Source organism: Silurus aristotelis (assembly GCF_946808225.1).
Source record: "Silurus aristotelis genome assembly, chromosome: 10".
NCBI lineage: Eukaryota > Metazoa > Chordata > Actinopteri > Siluriformes > Siluridae > Silurus > Silurus aristotelis.
Window position 1 is genome coordinate 7344626 of NC_139583.1, and position 24229 is coordinate 7368854.

Below are 24229 nucleotides of genomic sequence, written 5' to 3' on the forward strand. Positions count from 1 at the left end.
TGTGTTGTACAGCCAAGATGAACGGACAGAAAGGAAATGCAGCATAGATTGGAAAGTATTTTCAGGTTTTTATGGAAGCAAAGGGGTTCATAAAAATAGTGGGAACATTTTTTTCTTTTATTTTTCTGTGGGTTTTTTTCAGTCTTGAGAACTGTGCTCCAATATGGCTGTGTCTGGTCCTGTTTCAATCCAATGCAATGGGCAGTGAGCTTCCTAAAATAGCTCTGCTCCTCCTGCTTCAGCTCAATAAACACACTGTGCAACTCAGACTGAGCTGAATAATGGAAATAAACCTTCAAAACAAACAGGCCTAGTTTACAAGAGAGACCAGAGGATCGACTGACCTCCAAACAGGGGACTGAGTAAGGCAGACTGGCTTTATTGTGACAGTGGCGTTTAATCTTTATCAGAGCCTGCTAAGATATCACTTAAACGGGAACTTTTTGTTCATTATATGCACTAGAAAAGTAAAAAGTAAAAAATGCATACTCTCTGGGAGACTCTTTCAACACTATTTCTCGGTCTGTTCTCGTGGATAAAGTGCAGTTTTCACTATATTCAAAGACGTTTTGGGTTCAAGAGTGATTTAACATGGATTATGAAAGGGCAGAACAGAGTTACAGCATTGACTCATTCTAATGTTGATAAAATAAGGAGTCCGCCTGATGACAACCAAACAGACATGTGGAAAAGGAACCCAGAAGCTAGGACATATTGTTACCATGGAAATGGACCTATGTTTACCATCCAGACCAGCATGTACCTTTTTTATGTGAGTCTCCACACAAATATACTTTCAATTTGTTTTGATATGACCACTTTCTGTCAAGAATCTCTCTCTCTCTCTCTCTCTCTCTCTCTCTCTCTCTCTCTCTCTCTCTTTTGTTATATATAGGCGATATGAGTTCAAGCATAATGGCCTAATTAAACCTTATCTAACACTCTTCATTTTAACACACTTAAGGCTTCAGTTTGTCTTTCTTTGGGAAGCATGACAAATTCTATGCAGGTCTTTTGAGCTATGCAGTGGAAAAATATCCTATCATAGGGAGTTCACAATTATGAATCTATGACAAAGTTCCAGCTGTCTGGTCAATAAAAACAACACTGCTTTCTTCTAAGTGAGTAACACTTATTATGTCTTCATCAAGGCACCTGTTAGTGGGTGGGATATTAGGCAGCAAGTGAACATTTTGTCCTCTAAGTTGATGTGTTAAAAGCAGGAAACATTAGCAAGAGTAGGGATTTGAGTGAGTTTGACTAATGGCCAAATTGTGATGTCTAGACGACTGGATCAGAGCATCTCCAAAACTGCAGCTCTTGTGGGATGTTCCTGGTCTGCAGTGGTCAGTATTTAGTAAAAGTGGTCCACGGAAAGAACCGTGGTGAACTGGTGACAGGGTCATTGTTGTCCGAGGCTCATTGATGCATATGGAGAGTGCGCTGGTCCGATCCAACAAACGAGCTCCTGTAGCTCAAATTGCTGAAGAAGTTAATGCTGTTAATGTCTCGTGGGTCAGGACTGTTTTAGCAGCATAAGAGGGTCCAACATAATATTAGGCAGGTGTTCATATTGTTATGCCTACTTGTTTGCCATAAAGTTGTGCCTGATCAGTGTATATCCTTTGCTCAGAGCTGTATATTTCATATTGTATCTCTCAGGTTGACATTGAGAGGCTGGCGGACTGCAGTGAGTACTTCAGGGCTCTCTACAACTCCTGCATGAGAGAAAGTGCAGAGCATCTAGTAGACCTGTCCCACGTGCCCTCTATAGTGTTTCACAACCTCCTACAATTCTGCTTCCTACAAAGATTCTGCATTCCACACAATCTTCTAGAGGAGCATTTGCGCATCAGCACGTATCTATTTGTCCCTAGTTTTACTCATCGCCTGCTGTTGTCTCTGTCCGAAATCCTCTCTGAGCAATCATGTCTGGATTACCTACAGCTGGCTGAGGAATTGGAAAGTGTTGAGCTTCGTGAAACCGTGCTGATGTACCTGAGCACAAACCTTTTAGAGCTTCCTCACTTGAGCAGGGACTTGGACCTCCACCTACAGCAGGAGATACTTCAGATCAGGTCGAAAGGCTCACCTCAGCTCTGCTGCCTCAGGAAAGAGAATCTGATTTCACGAAACAATCAGGAAACAGAGTCTGCAAGGAAGCTTTTCAGGCTGGATGCGGATGAGGGGAAATGGAGTGCTGTGTCAGATTTGCCATTTAGTGCAGATAAGTGGTGCTTCACCACAGCAGTACTGTTTAACTACCTCTACCTCATTGGTGGGTTCCGGCACCTCAAAAAAAGTGGATATGAGTTCAAGATGGCCTCCTTCCGATATAATCCTTTAACAGATAAATGGGTACCGACAGCCCCTTTAATCAAGGTATTGTGTCAATTATGTTCACTACAAATATAAACATATGAACCCCATATATATTGTAATGTGTCCTTAGTCATTTATTTTCCTCTGAATGAAGATGAGCTGTGTGTGGATTTTCTTAGCACAGGCGCCACTTCAGTGCAGCGGTGTGTGAGGGCCATATCTACGCTGTAGGGGGCTGGTATCTGGACTCCCTGGTGGCTCCTGACTCTAGCACAGGAGTGTATACAGCAGTGGAGCGATATGACCCTTGGACAGATTCATGGGCTTTTGTCTCTTCGCTCCCTCTCTCTGACTTTCAGTTCACTCTTTCCCTCTCCCATGATTCCCCTCTCACCACCAGCCTAGGAACAAGCCTTTATGTGCTTGGGAACATTCAGAGAACTGGAGAGAAACTAATATTATGCTATGATACAACTCAAGGTATGGCAAACCTTAATTATCTTTAATTGTAAAGTCATAATATTAATAATATTTTCCACATTTGCTGCTCTTTTGAAGGTCATAGTTTCATTCCTGAGTTTAGGCAACTATATGTGCAGAGTTGTAAATGTTCTTCATATGCTTCCTAGCTATTAAAGAATGTGTGTGAGATTCACTGAAATGGACTGGTGTCCTATCCAAGGTCTATAGACTCGGTGTCCCTGCTCCAGTGTCTCTGACCAGTATAGAACAATAACTGTAGATGAATGTATAAATGATGGATAAATCTTGTCCTCCTTAAAACTTTATCTTTTCTTCAGACTGCTGGAGTGAGTTGCTCCCTACCCTCACACGCACTGATGCAGATATGCCCACCCTCCACTTCCTTGGATCCACCAACAGGCTGATTGTAATAGGTGGAAACAATGTTGAAACCGTGGTCACATCATTTTGTGTGGAGAATCGGAAATGGGGTCTCATCAGAAGCATGGAGAAAACGGCTTTAATTGGCCAGGGCACAGTGTTCAATGAAGATGTCTACATGTCAGGACATCAGGAGGACACAATCTATCGGCTAAACATCCACTCTCTGTCTCTGTCCACCCTTCCCTCGCTTCCTGTCTGTACTTGCTATGAGAGCTTCTTCCATCTCTTTTTCTGAATCATTAAACGAGAAGCATTCAAATCAAACCACTTTTAATTTTATAGCTATACAAATGGATGCTAGCGCAGTGGTACTACATGCAGTAGTATTTGGCTAATGTGTCCTATTACTGATAGTCGGCGCATGTGTTACGGGCCAGTCCAGAGACGTTGATCAAGATTGCAGACAACAGTGTTAGTGGTTGCATGGAACAGCGTGTGGTGATTAAGTTTATTGTGAATTAAGGCGTAAAACCCGCAGATAGCTACAGAAGACTTCAAGCAGAATATGGTGATGAGAGGCTCAGCCCCAGTAAGACATTTGAATGGTGCAAACGTTTCAAAGATAGCCATACATCTGTCAGTGACGATTCCGGTTGTGGTGGTTCCCTGGTACGAAGTGAAGCAGGCTGTCCTAGGATGGTTCAGGAGGACAGCTAGGATGGTTCATAAATAAAGCAGAGGAGGATGTCAAAAAATAGATGCAGTTTCCTCTCCTTGAAATTTGTTAATTAGTTCAAAAACTCAAATGTCCTGGTTTGGCTTGACTGCCTCTATACCCTTCCAGTGCCTGTGTATTTGGTACTTTGGTTAATACACTATTTCCAAACGTTTACAGACACCTGTTCATACGTGTGTTATGTACTTTTTGAGCATCGTTTTGAGCATCATTTAGTCCCAATTTGCTCTTATAATTCTCTCCACTCTTCTGGGAAGATAGATTTCAGAGTGCGCTTGTGGACATTTGTGTTTATCAGCCACAAGGGTGTTAGTAAAGTCAGGTACTGATGTGGGTAAAGCATTCCAAATCATCTCAAATGTGTTCAGTAGGGTTGAGCTCAGAGCTCTATAGAAGGCCACTCACGCTCTTCCACTCCAAACCATGTAAATAATATCCTCATTTTATTCATGCTGGAACAGGATTGGGTTTCCAAGTTAAAGTGAAAGCAAAATGTAATTATACCGTATCCAAAGACAACTTATATAACTGTGTGCCTCCAGCTTTGTGGTAACAGTTTGGAGAAAAACCACATATGGCAGGAAAAGTCAGGTGTCCCGATACTTTTTCCATATACAGTAGTATGTTCTGGATGTGTCTATTTATTTAGAGATGCTGTTAGAACACTCACTGGAATTAAATATTTCTTGCAGATGGTCATATAACAGTTGCCAGTTAATGGTAAATAAAAATAATTACATTTTCCAACCTCAAATGTTTGCCCTGAGTGATTGTGCATGTTACCTAATACACCGGCGAGCCTTATTTTGTATACAGCAGATGGGAAAACACCACTACACAACACTGGGAAATTTAGGCATGAGTATGATTATATGCAGTACTGTTTTGTGCAGTCACTAGCATAGCATAGTGTGAGCCACATAGGTGTCTGGTTACAAACACAGTCTCAGACACACACACACACACACACACACACACACACACACACACACACACACACACACACGGAAATACAGTGATCCAGAGAGAGCAGGGGCAAGAAGATTGTGACTGAAGGAACAGAAGGTAGACACAGAGAACATGAGAAACAGAAGAAACTAATTTGACTAAAAGTGGGAGTTGAATTTTCTCCCACAGTCTCCCTGAGGAGATTATTTTGAAGGTCATCAGGGTCAACCTGTGGTACAGAGCTGTTCTCCTAACAAGCCAAAGGAAACTGAGCTCCTCAGCTATTGTGATTCACTTCACCAGTGCACAGCTTTAAATAAAGGTAAAACTGCTGGGTTTGTTTATAATTCTTTATTACTATGCATAAAGCTTCGCAAATGTCAGGGATGTATTTCCTGTCTGTTTTATTTTATAATAAGGTGACAGTTATTTAAAGTTGCATGCAGGCCATTTGTTTATTGTATTACCAATATATTATATATATATATATATATATATATATATATATATATATATATATATATATATATATATATATATATATATATATATATAAATATATATACATATATACCAATATTCAATGATTTTTTAATTTACATTTTTTTTAGTACACTATTAGTGTCTAATGTCTAAATTCTGCTGACTCATGTTTTTATAAAGGATATAATTAATCACACTTTAATAGACAGATTTGTCGTTTCTTTTTTCTTGTACTGTTATATGCTGAATAATCAGAAGTAAAAGCTATTTTAGTGTGAGACAGCTCTTCATCTGTGTCTCCTCCAGCAGTCGTTTGTACTGGGCATGTGCGTCAGCTTCTCTATTTCTGACTGTTCAACTTTGCCCCAGTTTGACTGCTTCTAGTCACACGACATGGAAAAAAAGTGCTCACGATTTCCCCTATCACAGAAAGCTTAACCTGCGGTGGCAACATACCTGGCTGAAGAAAAATATCCCTATTAATCCCAGATTTGTTGACTTTTCGTTCAACTCATTGCAGATATTATAATGTTTGGGGAAAAAGTGATCAAGCTTCATACTAAATATTATATGATCCTAGACTCAACTAGACATCCAATAATTCAATATAGTTTTCCTTTTTTTTTTTTTTTTTTTTTAGTTCTAACATTTGTCATATTCAAAGATACCTAATGATTATAATTTATAGATTTTAAAAATTACAATATTCTGTAATTAGGTTTTTTCTCATTTTCCCCCCAAAACACGATTGCTGGTTAAATACCCTATACTGTTCACTGTTCACAGCCTAAATGTTTAAGTTTATTAAAGTATGCATAAGTAAAAAGATAAGGAAAATACTATTATTACCCATTAAAAGCGAATTTGCTAAATGCTAAATGTTCCAGCATGATACAACTGAGTATTTAACATGCTGCCCTGTGAGGTGGAATGTATATAAGGCTGAGCAGGCCAAGGTGACCTTGATTTTGGCTTATTATGACAAGAGATGTGATTATGAATGGACTTAATTTTTATTTTTTAATATCAGACACAAAAATAGCTGATCAGCTGGTTGTATGTTCATTGGGAACTAAAATGACATCTGCATATAAATATATGTTAAAAAATCTTACTGTATATTTTTTTATTTCACAAGCAAGTGCATTTGATATTCCACATTTCACATTCAAACATGATTTCTACAATGACAAATGCACTATATAGTGAATAAAGTGTGGTTGCTGGCAGTATGTAGGACAGTTTTTGTCCCCTAGAATTCCAATGTGGCCTTGACACCATGTGCTAGGCTGTAACTAATAATCATGTCGTGATTTACTTGTGACTCAGTTAATAGCCGTTCCATTTGTTCAGCACGTGCCATGGCAGAGGCGCACCAGGCGGTGGCCTTCCAGTTCACCGTCACACCAGAGGGTATTGACCTGCGTCTCAGCCGTGAGGCGCTCAAACACATCTACCTGGCTGGAGTGACGTCATGGAGAAAACGTGCAATTCTGTTCCGAGTGAGTGAACTTATAGAGGCCTGTCCATGACCACACTCATGGTGGTATCATGGTGTATCCTGTTATAAACATTCTCTCTTCCTTTCTTCATGAATTGCTATTACTCTGATGTAATGCGAATCATCGGTGCCTGGCTGCATTCACAATCATATCATTAGGACTATTTTTTTGTGCATGTGTGAACAGAATGGCATCCGAATGGGGGTCTATCCAGCCAGTCCCTCAAGCTGGTTATTTGTGGTGATTGCGATAATGAGTTCCATGTATGCCAGACTGGATCCATCCATGGGGATGATTAACAGCATCAAAAAGGTTTTACCTGCAAGGTCAGTATATTACAGTTATATAACTGTATTTTATATATATATATATAGTTATATAATATCTAATGAATTTATATCAGTGATGCATTATTTTTGTTTGTACAGCAAACACTTGCCACATGCTAAAAACTTTATAAAAATATGCATAAATCTGTGTTAACATATATCCATGTGACCACTGGATACTTACATAAAGATTAACATTAGGCCTATAGACCACTTAAAATTCTCAAATCTTGTCAATCATAATAATTAGAGACATTTATAAAGTTAACATAAAAGTTACACTCAGACACACTTATTTAAATACATCTAAATATGTTAATGGTGTTTGTTTCTCTGTAGTGATCGTCTCACAGCTCAAACTCAGACGGTGTTGAGCGCAATCCTGTTTGCCACAGGACTGTGGTTCTCTCTGATTATGCTGCTGCGATACACCCTGAAACTTCTGCTCTCCTACCATGGCTGGATCTTTGAGCCACATGGAAAATTGAGCCTGTCTACCAAACTTTGGATAGTAAATACACATACACACATAATAATAATAAGTAAACATTTGTAAAGGGAGAATAATCTCTGACATCTTTTGTTTCATTGTTTGAAGTAGATTTGTGTAAAAACCTCTTTGATATAAGGTATGTTTTGTGCTTTAGAGCCTGTTAAAGCTGTTTTCTGGTCGCCGGCCGTTACTCTACAGTTTTCAGGGCTCTTTGCCTAGGCTGCCCGTTCCCAGCATTGATGACACCATCCAGAGGGTGAGAAGCTGCTTTTGGTTCACTTAGGCATTGCATACAATATTTCTGTATTTTATATAAACAATGCATTTGCAAAGATTCTACACTACCCTTCCTATCTTTTAGTATCTTGAGTCAGTCCGCCCCCTACTGGACGATGACAGATATAAACAGATGGAAATTGTGGCCAACGACTTTAAAAAGAACCAAGCCCCTAAACTACAAAAATATCTCAAGATAAAGTCCTGGTGGGCCAACAATTATGTAAGTATATAAAAGTTGACTTTTCGAATAAAAATGCAGTTTTTGCATGTCTGTATATTGTTTCTGGGTTAAATTTTTTTTTAACTAAAACGTAATCCTTTTTTTTTTTAAAGATTATTATAAAACTTGAAAAACATATAAACATTACAAGCTTTGATTAACTGCACTTTGGGTGAGTGTAAAAATGCAGAATGACTCCATGCTGTGTTTTCTATCAAGGTGAGTGACTGGTGGGAGGAGTACATCTACCTGAGGGGCCGGGGACCAATCATGGTGAACAGTAACTTCTACACCATGGTGAGAAGAAGACAAAAACATGATTCAAAAGCCTTGCAGTGATTTTTTTTTACAGCTATGCATTTTAACAGCTCACTTCTGTGTGTCTCAGGATCTGCTGTACATGATCCCCACTCACAGGCAGTCAGCACGAGCAGGAAACGTGGTCCATGCCATCCTGCAATATCGGCGCAAACTAGAGCGAGGAGAACATGCTCCGGTACACATACACAAAATTCCTTTGGCTGACACGTCACCCAGTAGAGACGTATAAATGAATTAATTATGGATATATTTGACTGACTCTGTTTTGTCCTGGCAGATGAGAGCTCTAGGGGTGGTGCCCATGTGCTCATATCAGTATGAGAGAATGTTTAACACCACTCGAATCCCTGGCATTGAAACAGGTAATGAGCTGTTCTTCCAATATCAAAGCAAATATTTTGGTCAGGTACTGTCATCGCTAATTAAAATCAAAATGAACAGATTTAGTAATAAAGTTAGAATACCAATCAAAAAGAATAGACTAAGTGTAGAATCCAGGCTTGTGATGTCAAAGAATTGGGCTTTATTTCTGTGAAAAACAAAGTGCCCAAAATCATAGTAAACACACAGCCGTTTTCTACTCTTTCTTACAGGTTAGGTAACACCCTCTTTTTTTTATTGTAAACTTTTACCTCATCTGCCAACATTATCTTTAATCTTCTCTGTACTTTACTGTAATTTTAATGACATAATGACATCTTTATTTATTTTTTTAATATCAAAAGTACATTTGTGACTCAACCTTAGTCCAGGCCTTGGCCTGTTCTTGACCTCCAAATATGAAATCATTGCACCTGGTAAATTATCTTATGCTTTCACACATTTTAAGATGCATTTACAAATGCAATGAAAACATACCATATTAATATACCAAATAATTATGCATAATAAACATACATATATAAATATACCCCATAAAATATACTAAATTACTAATCATTACCCTGTGACCAGACATGGAATTTTATCACAAAGAGGTTTTTTCAAAAAAGCTTCATTAGAACTACTGAATAGTGGGAAAAGTCCCTACCATATAAACACTCTATATGGGTCATTATTGATGGCATTACTGTTAATAATGAGCCATTTATGATGACAAAAATTACAAATTTTCTTTGGGATCAGCATTATAATTGTTGTCTGGTAAAACTTTACACCTGATTCCTGATGCGAGTGAATTACTACTTTGTTTTGGGACATATTATGCTTATAAAGTTTCAAACATTAATTCATATTTAGTAAAACATTAATTCTTGTGTGGTTTGTGGGAATACTGGGCATGAGGCAGAACCAAATCCTGGTTTTGGTGTTTGGTCTTTCAGAATGTTCCTCATGTTTGGTTAAATGTCTTCATATCTGTGATTGTACAGACACGAAACCCTACAATGATCCTTCAATATTGTCTCCTCAGACTGTATTCAGCACCTGAGGAACAGGAAGCACCTGGTTGTGTATCACAGAGGACGCTTCTTTAAAGTGTGGATGTACTATAGTGGTCGTCATCTCTTGCCTGCCGAGTTGGAGCAGCAGTTTCAGCGTATTCTGAATGACACCACGGAGCCTCACGCTGGAGAACTCAAACTGGCCTCGCTCACTGCTGGGAATAGGTAAACATTACTCTCTGTCACACTTACTTGTTTTATTTGTGTATCTTTTCCTACAGTGTTTCAGATTTAAGGGTCATAAGACATTTTCTTGCATCTGAAATAAATGAGATATTTATGCCCACTTATTTTCAGTCATATTGCAACCTTAATGATCTGTTTTAATATAATTGAAATGTTTATACATTGTCAATTATACAACCATAATCTATACCAACATCTAAAGTGCTTTACCATATTAGTCTTTTCATACTCTTAAAATACATCTCTGTAGAGTCCCATGGGCCAAAGCACGACACAAATACTTCAGTGGTGGTGTAAATAAGACGTCTCTGGATGCCATCGAGACGGCTGCTTTTTTCCTCACTCTGGATGATGAAGCACATGGATATGACGCTGAAAATCCAAGGTCAATGGATCTCTATGCCAAGTCCCTTCTACATGGAAAGTGCTATGACAGGTATGGGTGCAATTTATTGTTTGTGTTTTATGCTTCACACGAGATGATTCATGTGGGTGAAAGGTCTCCTGCAGTCAGCGTACTGTATTGCGTTGAGCGAGACGGAAGATATATTTAGAACATAACATTGGATGACCTCTTGTAGGAGTGCAGTACACTAAGACTCCTCACTGCTCTTCTTTCCCAGGTGGTTCGATAAATCCTTCAATCTTGTTGTCTACAAAAATGGTAAAATAGGGGTGAATACTGAGCACTCATGGGCAGATGCTCCCATTGTTGGACACATGTGGGAGGTAAGTAGGACAGTGCAATAGCCAAGAACCAAGAACAGCCTGAAATGTTGACGTTTTCTGGGAACCTTCGAAAATTTTAGGAAATGTTAGCTTGAAAAATATGCACAATACACTGTATTTAGCAAATACAGCGATCATTTGTATACATATTTAATACTTTATACTTTGCTGACATATTTTTTATTCAACTACCAAAAACATAACACATATAAATAGATACCTATTTCTTTGCCTTCATATTACCAAGAAAATACAGCTCATATGCCTAAAATGCATAGCGTTAATTATGATCATATTTAAGTGGATTTATATTATTTGAACCCAATTTAGCCACAGTGTTTTCCTACATTCTAGTTAGTCAGCAGTTTATTAGAGATTAGCCACCAATCTGAGAGGGCTATGTTATGTTAAGGGCTAGTTAGCTAAGTTGCTATCAAACCTGACCAATTTTTACAGAATAGGCATGCACACTAGCCTAAAGAGTTTAGTGATAATGTTAATCTAAATGTTTGACATGCAGCAGATGGTGTTTTTGACATGACATTATACTTAGCATTACATTAGCTAGAAAATATGTACATACTAGATTGCTTGGCTGGCAACAATAGCACAATTATTTAGGTGTTAAGTCTCTGCACATTTTGGTGTTTTTTTTTTCTCGTGCCCGTGATTAGGGGTTCAAATAGACATTTAATAAACATGTTCTGTGGGACGCGTAGGATATTTTGGCTACTGACTTTCTTCGCTTGGGCTACACTGAAGAGGGACACTGCAGAGGAGACATTAACAAAGAGTTAGCTCCACCAACCAGGCTGCATTGGGACATTCAAAAAGAGGTATAAATGGATGTATGGATGGATGGATGGATGGATGGATGGATGGATGAATGGGAAAAACTATACAAGAAAACTTCAAATGAAGCAAATAACAATTCAAGTTTGCTTTGCTGTAGGTTGTAACTTAGTGCTTTGACTGTCACCCTGTCAGTGTCAGGAGATTATTGAGGCATCGTATTCAGTAGCCAAGGAGCTCTCTGATGATGTGGATTTCTGTGCCTGTCTATTCGAGGAGTTTGGAAAAGGCCTGATTAAGAAATGCAGAACAAGTCCTGATGCTTTCATCCAACTAGCACTACAGCTTGCTCACTACAGGGTACAACCTAATCACACGTTCACTGCTTTCTGAGTAATATTTGCAATATTAGGGTGACTTGTGTCTCATTGGTTTTACTGTCTTGCCTTTGGAGTAGGATAAAGGTGCATTCTGTCTTACGTACGAGTCCTCAATGACACGCATGTTCCGGGAGGGACGGACTGAGACGGTGCGCTCCTGCACCATAGAATCCACTGCCTTTGTACGAGCAATGGAGGACAAGACATCTACGGTAAGACCATGCATCATGGTCAACACAATCAACCATTAAAAATGATCCTCAAATATAGCCTATGATATACCATTTGTCAAGTATTTATTATTTATTAGTTTTTTTGTGTCAGTGGGTTTTCGACCGGATCTGATAATGTAATGTAATCTGCTTTAGTCAACAAATGAAGGACTTTTAGGAGACATACTAGTTTCATACATTTGTGTGCTTGGTGCTTTTTCATAAGCAGAATGAACAACGTCTGGCGCTATTCCGAACAGCAGCAGAAAAACACCAGAACATGTACCGTCTGGCCATGACAGGAGCTGGTATCGACCGCCATCTTTTCTGCCTCTACGTCGTCTCCAAATTACTGGACATAAAATCACCTTTCCTCAATCAAGTAAAACCAGTGAAATAAATTAAATGGATTTAATTTCCATATCAAGCTGAACTGAGGACAGAGTAAGAGCTGAATGTGATTGTATGTTCCATAGGTTCTTTCGGAACCTTGGCGTCTCTCCACCAGCCAGACACCACAGCAACAGCTTAACCTTGTTGATATCCTGAAGTTCCCGAAATATGTAGGAGCAGGTGGTGGCTTTGGCCCTGTAAGTGTTTTATTCATTATTTTTATTCCGACATGATTCAAACACAGCATACAGTGTTTTCCAGTCTTCACTTTCACAACTTTATTTAAAGCTCACATAGCCTAAATGGTGTGCTTGTAGGTTGCTGATGATGGGTATGGAGTTTCTTATATTATTGTTGGGGAAAATCTCATCACATTCCACATTTCCAGCAAGTTCTCCAGTCCAGAAACAGTAAGACAAAACACACACACACACACACACACACATACACACATTATTCTTGAAAGAACCTTTCATGAGCACTAGTAATGCATTTAATAAATGCTCTGCCTACAATAATCAAAAATAATACCCTGGATCATATATTTTCAATGAAAGCTGCAAGTATTCTAATAGTTTTTTCAACAAACCAAATATCACCATTAGGCCAAAACTTCCATTTATTGCTATCTGTGTGAGAACATGTTCTCCCCTCCAAGATATAAAATGATGCCCCCTGTATTCTATGTGAGTCTCAGGACATGCCTCGTTCTCAGTAGTGTTGTGATGCGCCATATTCACGTAGCAGCAGCAGTGCTGAGAGAACGCGCTCGAGAAACGGTTTAGTGAGAAAAAAACAATCTATATATAAAATATTGGTCACGATATATAAAAGTATTGTGCATCTATTAATAATTATATATAAATAAATTTGGTTTTACAGACCCAATGTTAAAAATGACTTGTATCCAATGCACTTTTTTAAATTGATGCATCAGGTTAGTTTTGTTTGTTATGTACAGTGAGGAAAATAAGTATTTAAACACCCTGCTATTTTGCAAGTTCTCACACTTAAAAATCATCAAGGGGTCTGAAATTGTCATCGTAGGTGCATGTCCACTGTGAGAGACATAATCTAAAAAAAAAAATCCAGAAATCACAATATATGATTTTTAAACTATTTATCTGTATGATACAGCTGCAAATAAGTATTTGAACACCTGTCTATCAGCTAGAATTCTGACCCTCAAAGACCTGTTAGTCTGCCTTTAAAATGTCCACCTCCACTACATTTATTCTCCTAAATTAGATGCACCTGTTTGAGGTCATTAGCTGCATAAAGACACCTGTCCACCCCATACAATCAGTAAGAATCCAACTACTAACATGGCCAAGACCAAAGAGCTGTCCAAAGACACTGGAGACAAAATTGTACACCTCCACAAGGCTGGAAAGGGCTACGGGGAAATTGCCAAGCAGCTTGGGGAAAAAAGGTCCACTGTTGGAGCAATCATTAGAAAATGGAAGAAGTTAAACATGACTGTCAATCTCCCTCGGACTGGGGCTCCATGCAAGATCTCACCTCGTGGGGTCTCAATGATCCTAAGGAAGGTGAGAAATCAGCCTAGAACTACACTGGAGGAGCTGGGACCACCGTTTCCAAGGTTACTGTTGGTAATACACTGTCATGGTTTGAAATCATGCATGGCACGGAAGGTTCCCCTGCTTAAACCAGCACATGTCCAGGCACGTTTTAAGTTTGCCAATGACCATTTGGATGACCCAGAGGAGTCATGGGAGAAAGTCATGTGGTCAGATTAGACTAAAATAGAACTTTTGGTTTATAATTCCACTAAACGTGTTTGGAGGAAGAAGAATGATGAGTACCATCCCAAGAACACCATCCCTACTGTGAAGCATGGGGGTGGTAGCATCATGCTTTGGGGGGTGTTTTTCTGCACATGGGACAGGGCGACTGCACTGTATTAAGGAGAGGATGACCGGGGCCATGTATTGCGAGATTTTGGGGAACGACCTCCTTCCCTCAGTTAGAGCATTGAAGATGGGTCGAGGCTGGGTCTTCCAACATGACTATGACCCGAAGCACACAGCCAGCATAACCAAGGAGTGGCTCTGTAAGAAGCATATCAAGGTTCTGGTGTGGCCTAGCCAGTCTCCAGATCTAAACCCAATAGAGAATCTTTGGAGGGAGCTCAAACTCCGTATTTCTCAGCGATAGGCCAGAAACCTGACTGATCTAGAGAAGATCTGTGTGGAGGAGTGGGCCGAAATCCCTCCTGCAGTGTGTGCAAACCTGGTGAAAAACTACAGGAAACGTTTGACCTCTGTAATTGCAAACAAAGGCTACTGTACCAAATATTAACATTGACTTTCTCAGGTGTTCAAATACTTATTTGCAGCTGTATCATACAAATAAATAGTTAAAAAATCATACATTGTGATTTCTGGATTTTCTTTTTTAGATTATGTCTCTCACAGTGGACATGCACCTACGATGACAATTTCAGACTCCTCCATGATTTCTAGGTGGGAGAACTTGCAAAATAGCAGGGTGTTCAAATACTTATTTTCCTCACTGTACGTTTAGCTTCAGCATGCGTTTTTTTTTCATCTATGTAGAGCTTTTCATGTTTTCTGTGTGTCTGAGAGGACTGCCGACTCTAAATTTCTCCTAGGTATGAATGTGTGTGTGGTGCCTTGTGATGGAAAGGTGTCCCATTCTGGTTGTACGTCTGATTCAGGCTATCACTCTGTCCACAGGACTCTCATCGTTTTGGCCGGAACATCAGGCAGGCCATGCTGGACATAAGAACGCTGTTCAACCAAAAGGAGAAAGCCAAGTGAAGGCACCGAGACTGTGCGCACACACACACACACACACAGACCCAGACACACACACACACACACACACACACAGCTGGTCCAAAATACCACTTCAAGCAATCAGAATGAACCTGCTGAAAAAAGCCAAATGTAAAAATATTGTACAGACATTTATGTGTAATAAATAATATTGTGACATTTATATTTACCAAACTTAAATATATATTTATTTTTTCTTCCTCTTTTTCGGTTGCTCCCATTAGGGGTCGCCATAGCGGATCATCCGTCTCCATACCCCTCTGTCCTCTACATCTGCCTCTTTCAAACCAACCACCTGCATGTCTTCCCTCACCACATACATAAACCTCCTCCTTGGCCTTACTGGCTCCATCCTTAGCATTCTCCTACCACTATATTATCCATGTCCCACCTTTGCACATGTCCAAACCATCTCAATCAGGCCTCTCCCACTTTGTCCCCAAAACATCCTACATGCGCTGTCCCTCTACTAAACGTGTTTCTAATCCTGTCCATCCTCGTCACTCCCAATAAAAACCTCAACATTTTCAGCTCTGCATCTCCTACATAGAACATATTCCATTCCACCTGTGTGCACCTTCCTTCACTCTTAAATGTCACCCTATGCTCCTCCTTCTGCTTAAAATGTGTATTCAACTTCCAGCTTAAAGTTCATCACTCTATCAGAAACTCTCTTTACCTCCACTACACTCTTACTGTACTCTTCCTTCATAATCACCCCTACACCATTTATTTTTCCATCCACACCATGATAGAACAGTTTGCCCCCCTCTAATGTTCCTGGCCTTACTCCCGTTCCACTCTCCTGAACACACATCATATCTACCTTTCCCCTCTGAATCATATAAGCCAAGTCTCTTCCTTTATCATAGTACCAACATTTAAAGAACCAACCCAAACCTCCACTCTCCTTCGGCCAAAAGTAGCCCAATTTCCACCGGTACTGTTGGCTAACAATACCCGTGGGGTCGTTGGTAACTGGGGATTTGACCAATCCAGTATGAAATTCTGATTCGTGATCTGCTTTTTTGATTTGGCCAAAAGTAGCCCAAGTAGCCCATCTGCTTTTTTGATTCGGCCAAAAGTAGCCCAATTTCCACCGGAAATTGCCCAAGTAGCCCATCTGCTTTTTTGATTCGGCCAAAAGTAGCCCAATTTCCACCGGTACTGTTGGCTAACAATACCCGTGGGGTCGTTGGTAACTGGGGATTTGACCAATCCAGTATGAAATTCTGATTCGTGATCTGCTTTTTTGATTTGGCATGTTTTACGCTGGATGCCCTTCCAAACACAACCCTCACCATTTATCTGGGCTTGGGACCGGCGTTACATATATATTTCTTTTATTTTATTTAATATATTTACAAATATATAAACTAGGGCTAAAATTGACATATCGTGAAAAAATAGATGCTGGCATAAGGCTTAAAAGATACATTTGCAGCTGAGTAACATGCTGATGACATGTATAATTGTAAATATTTGTATGTTAATAAGCATGCTGATTTAACAGGTGACAAAATAGGATCATGATCCACTACTTGATTCATGCATACTGTAATAAATAAATAAATGGATGACGTATTTAAGTACAAGTAAAGATGTAAAGAGTTTCCTACTATGTATTACTACCCGCTTCAAAGCACTTTGATTGCACAGATAATAAAAAAAAAGCATAAATAAATATAAACGTAATAAAGTTTTTTCTGGAAATGGTTCTGTATGCTGTGCTACTAGTCATGTATTCATGTACTGCTATTTCTTCCTCAAACAAACAGAGGCACACATTTCCAAGAAATAAAAAAAAAAAAGATCAGATTTATTCAAGGGGCATAAAGATATATGTTACTGTTGGTGAATCAAAAAAAAAAAATGGAAGAGAGAACGACAGAGGGGGGATAATAGGGTTTTGTATAGGGGAATATAAAAACTCTATCACAGAAGAATTGACTGAATTCTGTTCTAAACCGTGAACGTCTTACAATATATAAACTGCATCGACACTGTTTACATTCATCACCATTATAGGCAGACACGGTACACCTTGAAATATAGGGGACAGTGTTTAATTACTTCTGATTCTTTCAGCCCGTTAAAAAAAAAAAAAAAAAACAGGCATGGGTCACTTTATTTAGATTAGTCCAGGGACATATACAAAAGTAAAAAAAAAAAAAAAACATATACTCACTTTGTCTATCGCTCAACATATTGTCTACAGTCTGAACTACTGCTGGCACTTGGAGCGTCCAAAGCAAAACAATATATATTGCTATAATGTACGCTTGTCAGTGGGCCATTATGGGTGAACTGGGGCATAATTTCCAATTGAAAAGGAGTAGAAGAGATTCATAATGAGCCACAGTATCAGATTATCACCATACTCTTCATTCACTGTAGAAGCTGCCATAAAATTGGGTGCTTCTGTGACATTTTGTAACAGAAAACATACTGATGCAAAAAAATTTCCCTGTTACTTTTTTTTTTAAACTCTTAAGTGTGTCCATGTAGTATCTGCCCGAGGGTCATGGTGGGCAGTTGGTGTGTTTCTACGCTGTGGTGGTGCTAGAGCGTGCTAAATGTTCAAGAGTTGTGGGGGTCAGCTTTAGGATGTTGTTCCCGGGGTGGTGTTGACGTTCTGCGTGGCCACCTGGGGTGCAACCTCGATGATGCGGGGTTTGTCAATAATGCGGGCTGTGCGGTTGCCTTTCTCTACGATGCCGATGATCCAGGCCTGGTGTCCCTCACCGTATTTTGGAGATTTGATCTCTGCGCAGAAGCGAGCGGCTTGCTCACGCGGGAGACAGATCAGCAGACCTCCTGGAGGCGAGAAAAACCCAGACAAAAAAGAAACTGAACGGTGTGTTTAAAAAAAGCTGAATTAAATCAAGGCTTTGTGGTTTATTTATTTATTCTAAGAGGCAAATGTATTAATTTTAACAACAAATTTTTTATACAAATATAATGCAAGTAGGCCTGAAACGATTTCTCAATTAACTTAATTTGAATACAAAATAATAATAATAATCGAGGCAAATTATTTGCATCAATGCTTCGATTCGTCCATTTAACCACACACGAAGCATTGTGTTTCCCACACGGACCATTATTACTGACGCACCACCTGCTAAAGTCTAAACCCGCTCTGGACAGGTAACACAGAAGACACTGCAGAATGTACTTTCTCAGAGTATTTGGAAATTTATTTTTATATTTTAATGATTTTTTTTATTTCTGTTAGCATTTGGTTTGTAATATGGTTTAAATAAAAAAAATATTTTTTATTAAAACATTTTTTAATGCACTAAACGTGTATAAATTTCACAGATATTATCTGCAGCCCACATATGCAAGTAGGTGTTGGTGGTGATGTGTTGGTCACGCCCACAAACGCCATATTGGTGAATAAAACAATTTTATTTCTAAATAAAGCTAAAAGATCTCTGACCTGAGGTCTCCGGGCAGGTGCCGTGCATTAGGCCGAACATGTTCCCGCAGGCTTTGCTGACGGCAGCCATCTTGGCGAGGACGGGTAGGTTATGGATGACGAAGGAGACTTCGGTGCGCTGCTGCCTGGCGAGGTTCTGCGCATGACCCAAAATGCCGAAGCCCGTGATGTCGGTGGCCGCGTGTGCGTTGAACGTGTGCATCAGACCTGCCGCTGGAGACGGAATGGAGAGTCAGCATGAGTGTGTTTCACTTGGTGTGTGAATGCTGTGATTTGTAAGTGTCCTGTACTGACCTGTTCTGTTAAGCCTGGCCATGTTTAACATGGCCTCCTGATAGGCTAGCTCAACATCCTCTTGTGTAACTACTAGCTTGATCTTGTTCCATTTCTCTGGCTGGAACACACAATAAACCACCACATATTTGAATGTTAATCATCGTTGTACTTCATAAATGACCTAGATCACTATTATTTACAATATAATAAACTTCAGATGTTATTCTCATCATGTTATAAACATTAAAACCAGCTGGCACCAAAATGTATAGAGTACAATTTCATATGAGTTTGCATGAGTTTCCATTGCATAGGAGGATAAAGATAATAAACACTCACAATGTCCAGCCACTGGTGCACTGCGACTGCTACTTGAGTGCCGAGAGGTTTGGTAAGAACCAACACATCACCTGGCACTGCATTGTCTGGCCTTTAACACAAAAAGAGACACATGAGATACTAATGCATGGATTGTATAATGACAATCAGCTGAAGCACTGAGATGGAAAAGAAAGGGAAGCAGATAAAGAAAAGCTCACATGATGAACTCGTTCGGTTGGCACACTGTTGTGGCCACGCCTCCAAGTACGATCCAGGGGTTCACAACTGTCTGACCACCGGTCACCGAGGTGCCTGCCTCCTCTGCTGCATCCTTAAAACCTTGGATGATAAGCGGCATCACCTTGTCCCTCTCCTTCACAAAGGCACGTCGGAAATTACATCAGCGTAAAATCACTCGTGGGAATCGTTTTTAACGTTCTTGAATGTTTCCACGTCTTACCTTTTCTGAGAGTTTGTTACTAACGCCCAACAACATCAACATGTTATCACACTCGGTAACCCCCATGGCGTACAGGTCACTCAAGACGTTAGCACATGCAATTCTGCCCTGCGGGGGACGACATTACACTGTGTATATTACTTCTGTCATTTACATTCAAACGGATTGTTTCTCCAACATAACATTTATTCCTTTATATTGCACACATTATTATGTCAACCATTTTACAAATCATTATTAAAGGAGCTTTTTTTTAGAGTACAAAAACGCTACCATCATGTAAGGGTCGTCCACTATAGGGTAGATGTAGTCTGTGGTCTGTACTAGTGAAAGGCCGCCGTGTCTCAGAGGAATCACACAGGTGTCCATGCCGATGCCTGTATCACATCACAATTTGTCAAAACCGCAACAGTTCAAATGCTCATAGAACACAATAATTTTGAAATAGTATACGATTCAGTCCAAGACAAGCAATACACAACTAATAACCTTATTAATACATACTCTGTTATGACTTAATGAATTAATACTCTACCAAGACTTCAGAAAAGTAATGTGTACAGTTACAAACCCAGTCTGGGCATAACGGCCCCGAGGAACTGCTCATCCTCCTGATAATGGTTCTCCTGCAAAGACTCCAGAAGTTTTTGAAGTACATCCTGAGGAACTTTGCAGCCGGTGCCTTTAAGCTCTGTGAAGCGTGTTAATCTGAAGTTCTTGTCCAATTCGTAACTCTCTGGGTTAAAAGCCTCCCGCACTGACATGGTGGAGAGATTTACCGGAGCCCACACCCGTCTACACAACACCTTACTGAACAGCAGCTGGACACAGAGAGAAGAAAAAGGGGATGAGAGAACAGAACAAAAAAAACACAACTCACGATTCTGTCCTTCACATACAATTAACACAGGCAAAGCTGTGACTTTACATCGATCGAGAATCAAGACAACAGTTTCGCAACAGAAAGGTCATATCAGGGATTTCCTGAAAAAAAAAAAAAAAAAAAAAAAAAAAAGTATATAATCACTGTAGTACACGTGAAACACAGAAAACTTCAGAAAGCGCTGTTATGACAAACCACAACACGTCATCATTGATTGCTTTTCTACAGCTGCCCAGATATTTATATTAAAATATGCAAAATATAATAATTATTGATTTTTTTTTTAATACATCCCTGATACTTTTCAACTTTTTTTAAAGCATTTAGAAATATGAATGTAAGGTAGTTTCAATTAGGGTACGTATTTAAGACCAAACAAATGCATAAACGAAAAGATGAATAATATGTTACTTAAAAAAAAATTGTTTTAAGCCACACCCACCTCAGTGTACAGTGGATTTTTGCATCCTAATTTACATAAATAATTAGCATATTCATTCTGGATGAGTAAAGTGTTAAAGTCATTTAATTTCAGATTTCTTTTTTTTGTTCTCTATGATAAAGTTGTAAAAAATATAAAAACAGGTGACACAGTGACAGAGGCTTTGGAGTTACTGAGTGTTCAGGCAGGTAGGACTGAAATCCCAAACCACTACTTCTTTCGGCTTCTCCCATTAGGGGTCACCACAGCGGATCATCCTTCTCTATACCCCTCTGTCCTCTACATCTGCCTCTTTTAACCCAACTACATGCATGTCTTCCCTCTCCACATCCATAAACCTCCTCCTTGGCCTTCCTCTTTTTCTCCTTCCTGGTGGCTCCATCCTCAGCATTCTCCTACCGATATACCCCATGTTCCTCCTCTGATGTCCAAACCATCTCAATCTCGCCTCCCTTACATTGTCTCCAAAATGTCCTACATGCTCTGTCCCAAACTAAATACAGGAATTTACATTTGTGTAAGAAAAAACTAATTTTAAATAGTTCTTTCCTTAGTTTATATCAAAGTCGTGATATAAATTGTGTGATGAACCTTTTTGGCATCTTTGTGTGCGTGTTTTCATCCTCAGCACCACATGTTCCTCCACAAGGAGTCTCGTGAATATCTTATTTAAAATAAAAGCTTTGGCAAGATAGAAGAGATGAAGTGGATTATAAAGATGCATCCTTGACCTTTTTGGTGATTACAGATGTGCGACTTGTGCACACGCGCGCGCTCTCACACACACACAAAAGTCAGAAGAAAGACGAGAACGAGACCAGTCAAGTCCAGCCTCTAGTCTACTCCCCTTTAAAAACGCGCGCGCACAGGCACACACAAACACACCTGTTTCAGCGCCCTTAGAAACACACACACACACTTTCAATGCTCCTTGCACTTACGTACAGTTTACGAATGCGCATATATTTACAGTGTTTCGCTTTCTTATTTATATGCATGCAGGCATAAACACTCTCGCTCGCGCGCGCTAAAAGTGTTGATCTGAGCGCTGCAGTTTACTCGTGTTTCTACTGAAGGAGTGAAATGAAGATGCATTAGATACTCTGTGTGTGTGTGTGTGTGTGTGTGTGTGTGTGTGTGTGTGTGTGTATTTGTGTGTGTCGCTACACGTGTGCGTTAATAAAAACTCCCTCTGTCCGCGCCTAATCAAACTTTTTTTTTTACAGGTCTCGTGCACGACCGAGAGGCTGCAACTGTTTATAAAATGTCGGCGGCGGAAAAAAAATTAACCCTTAAGGCCCCCCACGCCATTGGAGGTGCGTCGAAGTCAAAATAACGCACGCCAGCGACAGTCCCGCGCGCTCTGCGCCATTCCCGTGCACTCCGGCGCGTTCGGGGACGCCTAAACGAGCTCCCACGACACTTTGAGCGGTGTGCCGCGGTTTTATTTGTACCTCATTTCCCCTTTAATTGTGCAGCTACGTTTACTGCTTACCGGTTTCGCTTTAGTGGCGCCTCCCGATAGAAGAAAAGGCGACGCTCCCACAATGCATTGCGCGCACAACGGGCGCCCTTGGCGGCCGCCTGATAAGAAATAAAAGGCGACTCGTGGCGTGTTCCGCCGTTGACCGGGTAACGTTCACGACACGCTCGGCAAGGTTTTGCCGCGAGGACGAGAAATATACTCTTCGAAGCCCGGGTTCAGGGGCACACGAGTCGAGCCGGAGAGGGATGACGGTAAACAATCCGGAGCACAAAGGGTCCTAATATGGCGCTTTGGCGCCGTGACGTCCCCTTTAAGGGCGTTTGAAGTGTGGCGACGGAAAGTCAAAAAAACACCATGTACCTTTAATTGGGTCTTTTGTCCATTATTCATTAGGTTCAGGCAGAGGTTGAGTGAACAATCATGAAAACAATAATTCAATTATTTTATGTATATATAAAATTTCCAGTAATATTGTATTGAAAATCCGAAAGTTAACTCTTATGGTCTTTACATTTATAATGAGGAATATAATTAATTATTATACATAAGAATTAGCCAGGTATGGCCAATTATATTTTTATTTTACATATAAAAACTTAATAATAATTATATAACAAACTATATATATATATATATATATATATATATATATATATATATATATATATCAATATCATCTTTTTAAATTTATATAATTAAAGAATACGTCTCCCAGAATAAGCATTACAAACTACGTATACCTGAACTCTCTTTGTCATGTTACATCTATTTGTGATATTAATGTTGTTATATATATATATATATAACATATATATCGAAAAGTCCAGAGATTTTTTTTTATAGTCTATAAATGTATATTATACAAAATATTTTATGGCCAATTGTAAACTTGTAAAAAAACATATAAAAACTTAATAATAATTATATAACATCATCTATGTCATCTTTAACAATGTAATATAAATAAAGAATACTTTCCCAACTATGCTTTACAGACTACCTATTTATAATGATAAGCAAAATAAAGAAATAATGTGTCTGTTTCCTGTTACTGCATTAATTTATGTAATATTAATGTTGTAATGTTCTATATATTTGTGTTATATAAGATTAGTGGACTGTTTTACACTAATACAAACCCTCACTATTGCTCTGGTGGACAATCTCACCTGGATGTTGTAGATTTGAACTGGTGCTGCTGCTGTAATCATAACCACTGTCCTGTGCTCATCCCAGAACATTTATTCATCGTCTGCTTATAAAAATCATACAAATCCAATTCCAAAAAAGTTGTACACTGTACAAATTGTGAATAAAAACAGAATGCAATGATGTGGAAGTTTCAAATTTCAATATTTTATTCAAAATACAACCTAGATGACATTTCAAATGTTTAAACTGAGAAAATGTATAATTGTAAGGGGAAAATAAGTTGATTTTAAATTTCATGGCATCAACACTTCTCAAAAAAGTTGGGACAA

General features: G+C 39.3%; 3 protein-coding genes across 9 annotated transcripts; 2 read left to right on the plus strand and 1 right to left on the minus strand.

Moving 5' to 3' along the window:
- The first annotated feature begins 269 nt into the window (after positions 1-269).
- LOC310731849 (kelch-like protein 26) lies at positions 270-4238 on the plus strand. Of its 2 annotated transcripts, XM_083551791.1 has the most exons (5): positions 270-362; positions 655-772; positions 1663-2382; positions 2502-2802; positions 3123-4238. In XM_083551791.1, the coding sequence occupies exons 2-5, from the start codon at positions 683-685 to the stop codon at positions 3461-3463; spliced, it is 1452 nt and encodes a 483-aa protein (XP_083407917.1). In that variant the 5' UTR covers positions 270-362; positions 655-682; the 3' UTR covers positions 3464-4238. The 2 variants fall into 2 exon arrangements, with proteins under 2 accessions (XP_083407917.1, XP_083407916.1); XM_083551790.1 differs by having other exon boundaries at positions 270-772.
- Positions 4239-4858: 620 nt separating this feature from the next.
- cpt1b (carnitine palmitoyltransferase 1B (muscle)) lies at positions 4859-17141 on the plus strand. Of its 2 annotated transcripts, none has more exons than XM_083551772.1 (20): positions 4859-5174; positions 6665-6837; positions 7024-7163; positions 7506-7677; positions 7814-7915; positions 8021-8158; positions 8378-8455; positions 8547-8654; positions 8757-8841; positions 9891-10086; positions 10358-10543; positions 10731-10836; positions 11556-11672; positions 11824-11988; positions 12086-12220; positions 12450-12602; positions 12697-12810; positions 12931-13023; positions 15334-16350; positions 16554-17141. In XM_083551772.1, exons 2-19 carry the CDS (start codon positions 6697-6699, stop codon positions 15415-15417), a joined length of 2313 nt encoding a protein of 770 aa, XP_083407898.1. In that variant the 5' UTR covers positions 4859-5174; positions 6665-6696; the 3' UTR covers positions 15418-16350; positions 16554-17141. The 2 variants fall into 2 exon arrangements, with proteins under 2 accessions (XP_083407898.1, XP_083407897.1); XM_083551771.1 differs by having other exon boundaries at positions 6689-6837.
- Positions 17142-17233: 92 nt separating this feature from the next.
- Positions 17234-23080, minus strand: sephs1 (selenophosphate synthetase 1). 5 transcript variants are annotated; one of them, XM_083551795.1, is made up of 9 exons: positions 22758-23080; positions 20509-20758; positions 20211-20314; positions 19938-20045; positions 19696-19850; positions 19496-19586; positions 19175-19274; positions 18881-19093; positions 17234-18252 (listed from the first exon to the last, which is right to left on the minus strand). In XM_083551795.1, the coding sequence occupies exons 2-9, from the start codon at positions 20699-20701 to the stop codon at positions 18038-18040; spliced, it is 1179 nt and encodes a 392-aa protein (XP_083407921.1). In that variant the 5' UTR covers positions 20702-20758; positions 22758-23080; the 3' UTR covers positions 17234-18037. The 5 variants fall into 5 exon arrangements, with proteins under 5 accessions (XP_083407921.1, XP_083407922.1, XP_083407920.1 ...); XM_083551796.1 differs by having other exon boundaries at positions 21854-23080; XM_083551794.1 differs by lacking the exon at positions 22758-23080 and adding an exon at positions 22204-22398.
- Positions 23081-24229: the final 1149 nt, after the last annotated feature.